This window comes from Trematosphaeria pertusa (genome assembly GCF_010094035.1).
Source record: "Trematosphaeria pertusa strain CBS 122368 unplaced genomic scaffold BU26scaffold_2, whole genome shotgun sequence".
Taxonomy (NCBI): domain Eukaryota; kingdom Fungi; phylum Ascomycota; class Dothideomycetes; order Pleosporales; family Trematosphaeriaceae; genus Trematosphaeria; species Trematosphaeria pertusa.
In genome coordinates this window covers 1,411,120-1,423,498 of record NW_022987213.1, presented here as the reverse complement: position 1 = coordinate 1,423,498, position 12,379 = coordinate 1,411,120, and the positions used below count along the sequence as shown (strand labels likewise).

General features: G+C 54.4%; 7 protein-coding genes across 7 annotated transcripts; 4 read left to right on the top strand and 3 right to left on the bottom strand.

The window, feature by feature from the left end:
• Window positions 1-49: 49 nt before the first annotated feature.
• BU26DRAFT_559189 (uncharacterized protein) lies at window positions 50-303 on the bottom strand (the record flags this gene model as incomplete). Its single annotated transcript, XM_033832671.1, has 2 exons — window positions 50-79; window positions 133-303. 2 exons carry the CDS (start codon window positions 301-303, stop codon window positions 50-52), a joined length of 201 nt encoding a protein of 66 aa, XP_033689513.1.
• A 1,384-nt stretch (window positions 304-1,687) lies between these two features.
• On the top strand, window positions 1,688-3,618 carry BU26DRAFT_139628 (uncharacterized protein). Its single transcript, XM_033819799.1, has 7 exons — window positions 1,688-1,696; window positions 1,746-1,886; window positions 1,937-2,076; window positions 2,132-2,626; window positions 2,697-3,047; window positions 3,113-3,317; window positions 3,373-3,618. The coding sequence occupies exons 2-7, from the start codon at window positions 1,826-1,828 to the stop codon at window positions 3,492-3,494; spliced, it is 1,374 nt and encodes a 457-aa protein (XP_033689512.1). The 5' UTR covers window positions 1,688-1,696; window positions 1,746-1,825; the 3' UTR covers window positions 3,495-3,618.
• A 51-nt stretch (window positions 3,619-3,669) lies between these two features.
• On the bottom strand, window positions 3,670-5,002 carry BU26DRAFT_514406 (uncharacterized protein). The gene is made up of 2 exons (XM_033827831.1): window positions 4,739-5,002; window positions 3,670-4,643 (listed from the first exon to the last, which is right to left on the bottom strand). The coding sequence occupies exons 1-2, from the start codon at window positions 4,786-4,788 to the stop codon at window positions 3,743-3,745; spliced, it is 951 nt and encodes a 316-aa protein (XP_033689511.1). The 5' UTR covers window positions 4,789-5,002; the 3' UTR covers window positions 3,670-3,742.
• A 620-nt stretch (window positions 5,003-5,622) lies between these two features.
• Window positions 5,623-7,185, top strand: BU26DRAFT_416999 (uncharacterized protein; the record flags this gene model as incomplete). Its single annotated transcript, XM_033823187.1, has 2 exons — window positions 5,623-6,253; window positions 6,314-7,185. The coding sequence occupies 2 exons, from the start codon at window positions 5,623-5,625 to the stop codon at window positions 7,183-7,185; spliced, it is 1,503 nt and encodes a 500-aa protein (XP_033689510.1).
• A 641-nt stretch (window positions 7,186-7,826) lies between these two features.
• BU26DRAFT_139537 (S-adenosyl-L-methionine-dependent methyltransferase) lies at window positions 7,827-9,481 on the top strand. Its single transcript, XM_033819798.1, has 6 exons — window positions 7,827-8,094; window positions 8,145-8,429; window positions 8,479-8,529; window positions 8,584-8,897; window positions 8,959-9,159; window positions 9,208-9,481. Exons 1-6 carry the CDS (start codon window positions 7,945-7,947, stop codon window positions 9,368-9,370), a joined length of 1,164 nt encoding a protein of 387 aa, XP_033689509.1. The 5' UTR covers window positions 7,827-7,944; the 3' UTR covers window positions 9,371-9,481.
• A 735-nt stretch (window positions 9,482-10,216) lies between these two features.
• On the top strand, window positions 10,217-10,776 carry BU26DRAFT_546718 (uncharacterized protein; the record flags this gene model as incomplete). Its single annotated transcript, XM_033831854.1, has 3 exons — window positions 10,217-10,292; window positions 10,380-10,434; window positions 10,483-10,776. Exons 1-3 carry the CDS (start codon window positions 10,273-10,275, stop codon window positions 10,774-10,776), a joined length of 369 nt encoding a protein of 122 aa, XP_033689508.1. The 5' UTR covers window positions 10,217-10,272.
• BU26DRAFT_514403 (uncharacterized protein) lies at window positions 10,747-12,268 on the bottom strand. The gene is made up of 4 exons (XM_033827830.1): window positions 12,136-12,268; window positions 11,658-12,052; window positions 10,981-11,588; window positions 10,747-10,935 (listed from the first exon to the last, which is right to left on the bottom strand). Exons 2-3 carry the CDS (start codon window positions 12,022-12,024, stop codon window positions 11,029-11,031), a joined length of 927 nt encoding a protein of 308 aa, XP_033689507.1. The 5' UTR covers window positions 12,025-12,052; window positions 12,136-12,268; the 3' UTR covers window positions 10,747-10,935; window positions 10,981-11,028.
• Between the last annotated feature and the right edge of the window lie 111 nt (window positions 12,269-12,379).

The following is a 12,379-nucleotide window of genomic DNA, read 5'->3' as shown; positions in this document are numbered from 1 at the left end:
TCTAGCTGACAGGTCGCCTTTTCTCACGCCCCAGTGAACGCCGCCAAGCTCAGGTGCTGCCGCCGCCGCCGCTGCCGCCCTGTCCCTCATAGTCAACGTCTGGTAGGACTATGGATTTGGCTGAGGAGTTACCTTTGCCTCCTCTTCCTTCTTCTTCTTCTTGGCGTCCAGTCGCTTCTTCTGAGAACTCGTGCCCGTCTCATTCACAATTGTGATATTCTTCGACCCCGCAGTGGTGATGGAGTCATTGACCTCCTTCCTCGCCTCTGGAGAGACATAACCCTCCTGCCCGGGCTCGGACATTCTGTATTTTTGGTGCGGGGGTGTGGGGGTTGGGGTTGTCCTTTACGGTTCTGGGAGTAAGTGGTGGTCGAGTGTTTGGGATCGGGTGTGCTTGAGAGTTTGACGACATGGATCGGACTGGGTGTGGCCCAAGGACGGCCTATTTATGCTTTGCTGGGGACGCCAGAACAGGCTCCAGAACAGGCCCTAGGACAAGGCTCCAACAGAGTTGGGCGACGGAGTGCGGAGACAATGGACAGAACGGTGGGGGGTTGCGGGGTTGACGTGCAACGCGGGCTGGGGTCGCATCGCGCGAAGTCTGCCTGTTTGAAAGGTCGTCCAATCACGTTGGATTATTGGGCAACCGGTGAAGAGACTAACCCCGAACTGTCGTTATCCAATTAGATCTCGTTCTCCGCCTACCCGGTGTAGGGGCTTACCTCTCTGGCCTCGTTAGGCCCGGGCGGGGCACGAGGACGTGTTGCTCCATCACCGGGCCGAATATGATGCATCCCTTGCAGTATGTACATGCGGCACGGCGTAGTGTAATCCAGCCAACGAGAAGCACCTCGGCGTGTGTCGTCTGCGAAGGACTGCGTGCGGTTCGGCCCTGCCAGGGTTCTGCATCGAGCAAAGCTGTGGGCAAGACAGGTGAACATTTGTAGTATACCCTGGAGGCTCAACGGCGAGAAGCATAAATGATGAGAGCACACTCACAGATTAGCCAGGCATCGTCCTGTTGAGAGAAGGCTTCAGCCAACGCTTAATATAATCTCACCCTCAAGAGATGTGTACGAGGATTTTGAGGACGAGCGGTCTTAGTACGTCAGTACTATGTTGTACCAGCATCGGTAGGCCGTCCAGCAGCGTGGCATGACCCCGGGCGGCCTGTTCGGACTCTGTCGATGAGAGTTGGACGACGACGGTGGCGAGACAGGCGGAGCGCATTGCGCCACGATAAATGGAAGGGTCGCTAGCACGCGATGGTGTGCTATCGAGATGGTGGATGGGCCGATTCTGGTTGAATTGAAGGTAGAAGAAGCTATTGGTGGGGCTATGGACTGGATCTTCACTAAAAGTCACGTGACCATTCGCTTCGGTCACCGCCCCGACACCACCCGTTGACAATTCTGGCACCAACAGCATGCGGCCCATGCGCAAAGTCGAAGCGCCGAAGCCCTCGACAGATTCGCAAATAAAAGAAGTCTGCGAGTGGTTCCAGTGCGAGTATGGCGTACGTCGGGAGTGCCATTCCTGAGGAGGCTCTCGGGGAGAGTAGCCGCTCAGGAGCCGACATCTCAGCGTTGACTGCCATCTTCAGGCATGATAGCTCTGGCCTACTGTTGGACGATCCCGTCTTTGGCTTTCCTGGCGGGTCTCTGTTTCCGGCGCCAGCTGTTGATGCCGCCGTCGAGTAAGCCACTTCGTTCCCTATCCTCTGACTATGTACTAACAATGGCCAGCTTGGTCAATGTCTCTGTCGATGCCGGCGCTCAGGGGCCGCTGATGCCAGACATGGTTGTTCAAGACTTGGCTGAAACCGATGGTTCGAATTCTACAACAACGGACACCCTACTCAATGATTCAAGCTGCCCTTCCCCAAGGTCGCGACTACGCAAGATTGCCCCGAAGCCCGCTGACAACAATACTCTAGCCCTGCGGGTTCAAGCTGGGGTCTGCAAGCCTGCCGTCAGAACCAAGCGGACCTCTTTCAATACAGCGTCTATTAGAGCCGAGACGAGCCTGACGCGAACTCTGAACTCGTGCGTCAGGTGCAGGTTCGTTCGAAACAGGGTAAGTGATAACATATAAACAAGATCTGCAATCCCGATCTGATACCGATTCAAAGTGCTCTCCCAACCCACATGACCTTGATGGGCCGTGCCTTACCTGCATGAGAACGGTTCCCAAGATGGCAAGGCTTCCATGCCTCAGGTACAAGATCACAGAGAGCAACCTCTACCGGACCGCCTTCCAGCACTTTGAGTTCTTCAGGCTACATCTGATGGTTGGTCCCACCTACGGTGATTTCTACATCAAACGGCAGTGGACGCAGAGCGAGACGAAGGTCCTAGAATTCGCGCAGGACAGCAACATCGTCCTCAAACTGAGGGTGCGGGAGTTTATGCCCACCGCTGAGGAGCTCCTGTCTGACGACACGAGGGGCAACAAGATGTACGGCATCCCGTGGGCGATCGCCGACCCGGACGAGGCGACGAGGGCTGTGAACCTCTACATTGATCGCTGCGTTGAGGCGTACCTGAACACCATTCTGGACGACTCTAATCATCTCGTATGGGATGTCTTTCACTGGGCTATGAGGCTCTCGGTGTTCCCCGAACCAGTACGTCTCCGCCTTTTCCCGTCAATTACAGATGGGAGTTATCGGAAAACTTGTGGCACTGACAGCTCAGAACAAACTCTTATCCAACGTGATTCGCCTTTGGGTGGCATGTCGATTCCTCGAGGGCCGCTGGCGGTGCTCGGGAGGGGACACTCTCGGCGCGGAGGGCCTCTCGCACCGCTACGGCAGGAACCCCATCGTCCAAGTGCCACCATTCATCAACTACCAGATGGCCGCCGTCTTCACGGAGCGGATCCTGCAGCCACTGCGCATCACGGTCCTGAAGCGGCTCCAGGACGTGATTTTAGCCAACAAGGCGAGCAACTGGTTCGTAATTTCTCTGAGCGTGTTCATCCTGCTGCACAACTGCGAGCTGCAGTGCCGGTTCCATAGGGCTTTCGCAAAGCGGCGTGGATTTCCGGTAAGCATATTCTAGCCGGATGCAATAACGATAAACCTCTGGAGGCTTGCTGAACAGCGAGATAGGTGCGATTCGTAGAAATGCCCATCATCCGGGCTATACACTCTAGCGCAAAGACGATCCTCGCCCACTTCCACTACATCTGTAAGGGCCAGCGGCCGTTCTCCCCAGACTCCAACTGGGACTCCCCCGAGATGAAGAGGATGGCGCAGCTCGACGACGAGCAGATCCGCTTCCTGAAGCAATACCAGAATCTGGTCCGGCAGAAAGGTGGGTGTCCCTGAGCTTCACCACCGCAGCTGTCTTGTTTGCTAAGATGGCACAGCCGCCGTAATGCAGGCTGTTAGTCTGACCCACGATTATGAAGAGGGATACTGGTTCATTGCGCAAATCTTTGATCCCGACTGGGTGCCGAGACAAACCAACGAACACTCGCTGCCGGCTTAGCCTATCCGGGCAGATTGACCGATTTGCGTGGGCTGCCCGTGGTGATAACTTGTCAGCTTGATTTCATGGGGGACGCGAGGTTGTGCAGGTGCCGAATGACAGGCATGAACAGGCACCATTGAATCGGATCCCGAGTATACAGGGAGCGAAGTTTTGGTCGGGTTCGTTTTGACAGAAATCATAACCATTTTTAGAGTAGCCCGCACTGAAGGTGTCATGGAGTTGATCTACGTCCTTGGCCCTGAGCCTCACCCTTCCACAATGAACAGATCGTGCTTTCTTTGCAGCCTCTGGCAAATCTCGATAAAGTCCGGTTCGTTCTCCGCCGTCATCACGCCATGCCTGATTAGATACGCCAGCCATATCATGGCTCGATTTGCCACGAACTCCCCCTCCATCAACGCGCCCTTGACATCATCCAGTGTCATGAGCGTAAACGCCTCGACTTCGTCATTGCCCGGTCGGGGGATCATGTCCCTACCAATCTCCATCTCGTAGAGGTACGAGATGATGTGCTGGCAGCCAGGCTTGCCGTTGCTGGTGATGGACATCTGGTACGAGACGGTGCCGCACGCGGTGATGTTTGCCCTCGTGTACTCCTTGGGAACGGATGCCTCAACGGCAATCTTGCGCGCCATGCAGTCGACAGGCCGCTCCCCAGACCGGACAACCCCCGCGACGGTGCTGTCGAGCTTGTTGGGCACCGTCGGCTTCGTCGCCGACCGTTTCGGCACCCAGTACTTGGTGTCGTTGCCATCCCTAACGAACCCAATCACGTGGGAGCTAAAGCTCACGACGCCGAAGGGGTCGAGGCCGCTGCGGTCCGTGTCGAGCACGTGTTCACCCTCCGATGACATGACGCGCAGGGCCTCGTCGTAGAACTTCCGCGGGCTCGTCGGCGCGCCCTCCTTCACCGCTCGCAACAGCATTTCGCGCATAACCTGCGTCCGCTCCTGGAAGGAGTCCGCCTGCACCATGGTCAGCAGGCGCCGCTCGCTGTTGACCTTCCAGCTTGGCGACAGGTTGAGCCCCTGCAGGATGGATTTGTGCATGTAGCCGAAGGGCTTGGGGTAGCCCTCGATCATGAAATAGTAGTAATCCTGCATCCAGGCCTTGTATGCGGCCGGATTTTGCTGGTAGTATGGCCATCTGGAGCGTGTTAGCTTGGTGTATGGGTAACTGAGGCATCATCGCCCACGAACGGCTGCAGGCTACTCCCGCACAACTGTATGCAGGGGACTCACGTGTCGACCAGCTTCACGAGCGATAGGCCGCTGAAAGGCTTCGATGACATTGCTGAGTAGAAGCGTCTCATTCCGCTTCGCGACGAGCAAGCAAGCTGCAGCTGTGGCCGGTTACGGCAGAAAAGCTAAGAAAGTGGTGATGAGCGCGGCGGAGGCAGGTCGCGCCGCCGTCAATCCACTCTCGGGAATCCGAGGACGAAGGCAAGAAGACGACGTTTTCCGGTCCTTCGGCGTGCTGATCCTAAACTCTGGTGTGATTATCGGCGACCGGCGAAATGGGACGTGGGACGGTCATGTCAGGGCTGCTTTGCCACATCTCGCAATTCCGGGGATTACCGTTGCGCCAACCGGAAACCCCTCATCTATCGTATGCATAACACCACCCCTTAGATTCTCTTCAAATTTTGAAGGATCATTCTTCAATATATGAAGGAGAGTTATTCAGAATTTGAAGACAAATTATTGTCTCGTTGAAGAGAAAATGCGAAGTTTCTTATGCTTGTGTATTTTCTCTTCAAATTTTGAAGAACTCTCCTTCATGACTTGAAGAGCAATCCTTCAAATTTTGAAGAAAAAGTTATGGAGCGTTGAAGAGAAATTCGTGGATGAATTCATCTTTTCTTGAAATTGCGGGGCCCCGCGCGCGCGCGAAAATCGAGAGGCTGCCAAGATTTCCACGGATTTATGCATACGATAGATACGAGGCACCGAGCATCGGCATCAGGCTTTTCCGACCCGAAGCCCCATTTTTCTGCCCAACTTATTTTGCCCGCGCTTCTTCTCTCGCAGCAGTTTTATCACCCACGCTTCTTCCCTGGCTCCTCTTTTGCGCTTCTGCCCCCGCTCCTCCCTCTAGCCGCGAGCGTGTAAACCCAATCAACTCTATGGACATCGACAAGAACCTCGAACGTGTCAAGCAAGTCAAGGGGCTTCGGTGGCTCAACCGTTTGAGAAAAAGAACGGAAGAGATACCGGAATGGGCATCGACATTCCATCCAGAGAGACTGCCTTGTCAAATGGAAGGAGACGAGCTTTATGGCGGATTTAATCTATGTCAGAAGGTGGTTTTTACTAACAACGAGGCATGGATCATTCGCTTTCCAATAGCCGGCAAAACGAGTGAGGCACACCTCGACGAGAAGGTCGCTGGCGAGGTGGCGACATTGAGGCTTCTCCACGAGCGAACCAACATTCCCGTCCCCAAAGTCATGGCTTGGGGCCTCGCCATCGATAATGCACTCGGCCTGGGCCCGTTTATCATGGAGGAATTTATCCAAGGCGAAAGCCTCAAGAACATTCTGAGGGAAGAGGCCGAGGGATCTATGCTCTTGAGGAATGACCTGGACGACAAGGAAGTCGAGATCATATACCGACAGCTCGCTCAATTCACGCTCCAGCTCTTCGACCTCAACTTCAGCCAGATCAGCGGTCTACCCTTTGCATCGACCCATGGGCGGCGGCCGCTCACAGTGACGGCCCACGAGATCATCCGCCTCGGGGGGGTTGACGTTCTCGGTATTGCTATGCTCTCCCCGCCCCCTCGCCTCGCCTCTTTCCAATACTAAGAACGATCAGGCCCACGCAGTGAAGGATTTTCGACAACCAAGGAGTATTTCGACCACGTCGTCGAGCAACACTGGCGACAGCTTCTTGGACAGCTGAATTCGGTCGAGGACGAAGACGATGCCCGACAGAAATACATCTTCTTCAGGGTTCTGAAGTCCTTGACCGACCGTCATGTCTGGCCAGAGTACAACGAAGGACCATTCAAGCTCATATGTGACGATCTCGGCCTAGCAAATATGATTGTCGACAGCAGGGAGAAGCTAAAAATCACTGGAGTCGTCGATTTTGAGTGGTCGTATACCGGCCCGGCTCAGCTACTCGGCACCGCACCCTGGTGGCTCCTCCAGGAAAGGCCAGAACTCTGGGACTTCACCCCCGACATGAGAGCTCGGTTTCTCAGGCACTTGGGCTTATTTAAACGCGTTCTGGAAGAAGAAGAGAAGCACGCGCCAGAGTACCAGAGCAGGGAGCTCTCGAAGTTGGTCGAGCGATCCGAAACCGAGGGGACGATGTGGTACCACATGGTCCTGCAGGGGTTCTTCCACGGTCCTGGCAGCTTGCCCTGGGAGCAGCTGAAAGACCATACTCCAGACTGGGACTTGCTTGCTTCAGGAATTCCCGAGGAGGATATTCGGTCTTTTGTCGCCGCCAAGATGGAGCACTTGAAGCTGCACGACGAGCGGCTGAAAAAGACGGAGACCACATACGATGAGATGCTGGCTGGAAAGTGGTCTATTCAAGGGTTTATCGACGAGGTCGAAGCCCCATACAAACATGCTGCAGAGATTCCTGAGGAGGGTATTGGGTCTTCTGTCGCTGCGGAGATGGCACACTTGAAGGTGCACGATGGGATGGCTGAAAAAGATGGAGACCACCCGTGATGAGATGTTGGCCGAAAGGTGACGGGTCGGACCGGCCACAGTGCGCAAAATTCAGCTCGTCCATGTTTTGCCGCGGTCCAAGCTCCGCGAGTGGGACGGGGTTGCGGCCGGCGAGGACGAAAGGTTCCCATCGCTATAGCGGTAGACTTGAAGCTACGAAGCAATAAATCCAGGCGGCATCCCCGCCGGTCATCGTCAGACCGTCCATTGGATTTCCCTCGCCGCACGAAGATATTGTTGGCCTCGGCGGACGAGCCCCACGACGAGGAGCCTGCCAAGACCGCCACCCTCGCTGGCGTCTGCGCTCGGTCCAACCAGCGACGAGGGAGAACAGACTCCATGTCGACTATTCCGACACCCACAGCCATTGATGGCCGCTCGCGGGACGGGTCGTAGGGCTGCATTTATGGACGCAAATCGCAGGTCGCATTCCGACAACTCTAACCACCCTGACGATTCCCACCACCACCAAGAGCCGATCGCTGCAGACCTCCCCCGAATGGAAGACCTAGTGGAGGACATTACGCACACAGAGTTTGCGCAAGTCAAATGTGCTGAGCAATAACCCGCAATGTCTATTTATCCGCCAACACCTTTGGATCCTCTCGGGCTTCCCCAGTGATCTCCCTCATCCGAGCATACAATCCTGTGTCCTCTCTTTCCCACCTCTCACCATTCGGAAATACCACTTTCCGTAGTCTGTTGATCCAAGGTATCAATGGCTGGTAGTATGGCGTGAAGTTCTCTTCTGCGGATCTGATGAAGTCCTCTTTAGACGCATCTGCGCCACTTTCACTCCAGATATCGGAGAACAATCTCCAACTGCAGGAAGCCCGCGTCGCCGTTGTCGAGGCATGCGAGCAACTCAAAGCCCTAATGATGGGCCCTCGAGAGCTTCTGGCGGTAAACGTACGATTCCCACAGGGAAACCTAAAACCTAGATTCTGATGCGATAACAGTGGACGGCGAATACTAGCCTGAGAGCCATTCTTCATTACAAGCTAGACAAAACCTTTCCTGTCGGCGAGGAGTCGTCATTCGAAGCATTGGCTGAAGCCTCTGGTCTTAGTTATCATGACACCCGCCGGCTAATCCGACATGGCATCTTGAACCACTACCTATTTCAAGAGCCGTCCCCCGGCGTCATCACGCATTCGGCTCTCACGAAGGCCTTGGCCGAAGATGATCTCCTGCGCAATGCCGTCGAAAATGCGGTAGAAGAATTCGTTCCGGTGAGCTGTAAAGTACGTAGTATGCCCAGGATAGCTCGTCCAAAGGCTAAAAGAGGTGCAGCTTGTGGATGCCATGGAAAAGTGGCCTGGATCTGAGGAAAACAACGAGACGGTAGTATAATTCCTAATTCCCAGCTCGACTCTCTCTGAAGCTCACTCGTGCCAGGCTTTCTCGCTTGCTAATGACGGCAAGTCAAGCATGTGGGACACCTTCCAAACATATCCTGAGCGGGCCAACGATTTTGGAAGGGCGATGTCACATTCTTCTGATTACGACTCTGAACTTCTTCTATCAAACTTTTCATGGCCTGGGGAGGGTGTCGTGGTTGATGTCGGCGGATCACACGGCAGCGTTGCCGTCGACATTGCGCGGCGCTTCCCGAAGATAAGATGCATCGTTCAGGACTTACCGGAGGTAGTGAGACAGGGTGCCGCGCGCCTTCCCGACGACTTGAAGAAGAGGGTGCAGTTCATGGCTCAGTAAGTTGCGACGTCCTGCCAAAGTAAAGGTATCGAGCCGCAGTGCTGACCTAGTCAATAGCGACTTCTTCACCCCGCAACCAGTGAATGCGGATATGTACTATTTTCGCTGGATCCTGCACAATTGGAGCGACAAATACTGTATCCACATCCTGAAGAACCTGGTCCCGGCGTTGAAACCTGGCGCCTCAATCATAATCCATGAACGAGTCCTGCCTACGGACTTTGGGAAAATTCCCATTTTAGATGCTAGGAACATAATGTGGGTCTCCTATATTAGCACTCGAGACCGATGCTGACCAGGAGGCAGAAACATGGATGTTGGTATGCAGATGCTGTTGAATGCACGACAGCGGGAACTCGACGAGTGGCGAGAACTGTTCGTCCGTGCGGACTCAAGGTTCAGCTTCCGCCGTGCACATCAACCCCCGAGAGGGAGGCTATGGATCATGGAGGTCGTGTGGCAAGGTTGAGGGAGCTCGTCTTGGACCAAACGACCGTGCTGGGGGTTCCACTTTACCTCGCGCGCAGCCATCGTCGCAGAATCGACATGATGCTTCTCCGCACCTGCGGAGGTTATCGCTGCAGGTTGGAACGGAACGCCGGCAGCCAATGATATGTTTGTGTTTGTGGCACAGTTGCGCATTTGAGTTCGTCGCGATGCAACCCCACATTATTGCCAAACCGTTGCCTATCAACATGCGATTTGCCTTTTCATATAGCTTCGGGAAACAACGTCGCCTCGAGCTGCAGTACGCCAAGGGCGCGTACGACCAGACTCTTGGAACCCGTCTATTCCTCCAAATAAGTTAAGCCTTGCGAAAAGAGGCACAGCAGAAGGCATCCCGCAGCAAGCGGCTGGGAGCGGGAAATGGAAAGCCCGCATAGCACAAGATTCTGGAAGTGGAATTAGCACAGAGCCTGTATAACCTTCCACACTTTAACACATGCTTAACTTCCAAGGCACTCTTCCATTGTCACTCCGCCCTACTACCTCCGAGCATGGGCCTCTGGTCTTTCGCCGCTTTCGGGGAACGATGAGGAGAGTACCTACGAAACAACTCAAGGCGCTTTCAACCCTTGGCGTGCTAGACGCTTAGCATAGCTTACTTTGGCGCTAGCTCTGGCTTCACTCGTCGCCTGTTCATTCTTAACTGGCGTCCTATATCAATCGCGGCTGGGTCCCCATCGAACAACGCCTACCACATCATCTCCCGCATCTCAACAGCTGGTGCCTACCTGTACGAGTAACACCCAGAGTGTAATCCAAACCGAGAGGCGACTGACTCCAGGCGCTCTCAGTTCCAGTCACCGTCCGCAAGTTCCAATACAACAAGCTTTTCGCTCACGTGTCCGATGATGGCGCCGAGGCGGCATGGGCTTCGATGATTCCTAGTACGCCTGTCTATCCTGTACCGCTCCGACAGCGGATGGCTGATATGATTCAGAGGGCCAAGGCTGGATTTGCCTGCCCATCGTTAGTGAATACAATAGCACATTATACAACGTTGTGGTGTATCATCAACTGCACTGTCTGGTATGCGTCTGTTCTAGTTACGTGTAGTTTGCACTGACCGAAATGCAGTTCGCAGTGCGAAGGAACTACTACCGCCTCTTATCACATGTGTCGTCTAACACCGGCATCCAAGATGATGTGGAAGTCGAGCGGATTGGGAACCGCGGAGGCCACTGCTTCGAGTATTTGCGAAACGGGCTGATCTGCAATGCGGACCTGACGCTCGAGCCGTACATACCGCAGGAGCGGAGTGCAAAAATTTGGGACCTAGATCATCGCTGCGTCAATTTTGAGGATGTCTCGAAGTGGGCAACTTTAGTGCGCAGTTCCGACCGTGAAGGGATCGATATTGCAGGAGGTTGACATTCTATCTCGGAGTCCCGTGAGTACAATGCAGTCATTGTCATCTTCGGTGTCATGTTTAGAATCTGGAAGACCTCCTCTGATAGGCATTAGCTGTGGAGAGAAGAAAGATTATTTCGGAAGACTCCTTTCGACTTCGCCTTGGAATAAGAGCAGACACTAAGCCGTCAGTCAAGATGCAACCAGTTCGGCTAATACACTGACCTCTGGCCTATGATCCTAACTCCCCCAACCCTGTAGCTCCAATAGGCTCTACGCCGTCCAAGTGACAACCTTCACGACATACCCCATCACTTCCCCATCCCCATGATGCGGGTACCGCCCCCCATCCCCAAACCTCGTAGGCCCATTCCACTTCCACGTTCTCACCTCCTCATCCGCATCCTTAATCGCCAACTTGCTCCCGTCTTTCCTCATCCACGTCCAATAGACCCTCCTCTGTAAAATCTCACCAACCACCTTCTCCAACTGCTTCTCCTTCTTCTCGCTTGTCTCAAACTCTACTACAATCGTGTTAACGCAGTTCGGCAAAGTTATGGCGGAAATATGTATGAAGCGGTCCGAGCGGATCGGATAGATAGGGTACGCGTACTCCCACCACCACCAATCCGTGTAGCGGATCGTGATGGTAATCGTAGATGGCGCGATGAACTGCCGCTTGTTTTGGAAGAGATTGTTCAGGCCTAGGTGTAGGGCGTACATCTGCGCGAAGACGTGGATGCGATCGATGCGCTTGCACTGCTCCGGCCACATCTCCTTGAAGAATGGGTGGACGGAGATCTCTTGCGAAGGGGGCCCGACTTCAATGTACTCTGATAAGATTGCGTCAGTAATGTGTACGGAGATGGAACAAGCGCAGAGCGTTTGCGCATGTGACGTACCTTGAGGCTCTCGTCCCTTGTTCCCCAAATAAAAGCACAACTCCAAATTCCCCAACGGCACCGCCCTCGTCTCCTCATACACCCTCTTGCACGTCCTTAGCAGCGCGGTGTCGACCCGCTTCCGGCCCTCGAAGCCCGGACGCGAAAAATACGTCTCCCGCCCATAGAGCTTGTTGGGGTCGATGTACTCCTGCAACGCGAGGTCGAAGATCTCATTTCTGATCTCAGGCGGGATCTTGCTGAAGAGAGGAGACTGGGATTGGTCGTGCATAGTAGTGAGGTCGATGTTACGTAGCTCACGTGTTGGGGCGCACGTAGCTGGAGGAGAGTTGCCGGAAGGGCTTGCTGACGGGGAGGATGTGTCCATGGTTTCGAGATGGCTTGGAATTGAGCTACTTGATTGAGAGAGTCAGCAAATATCCCTAGCTTAAAGCAAGAGGCGTTTCAAAGCTAGAGAGGTAGTGAAACTATTACCCACCAAGAATTTGTGACGTAGGAGGAGGCTGAGGATTCGTGCAGCAGACACCTGTCTCTGAGTTCCTAGACTCGAGAACGCGGTCCAAGTCTTGGGTCTAACGTGCCTGATATATCTTCGATGAGAGCAATAGAGGGGTGGAGGTGGAAGATACAAGGGGGCGCAGCTGAAGGCAGCAGCCTTGGTGGGGCTCGGGTCTGCACGCTGATTGGCCAATCCCATGCAATATCCGGAAGTTTTTGCCTCA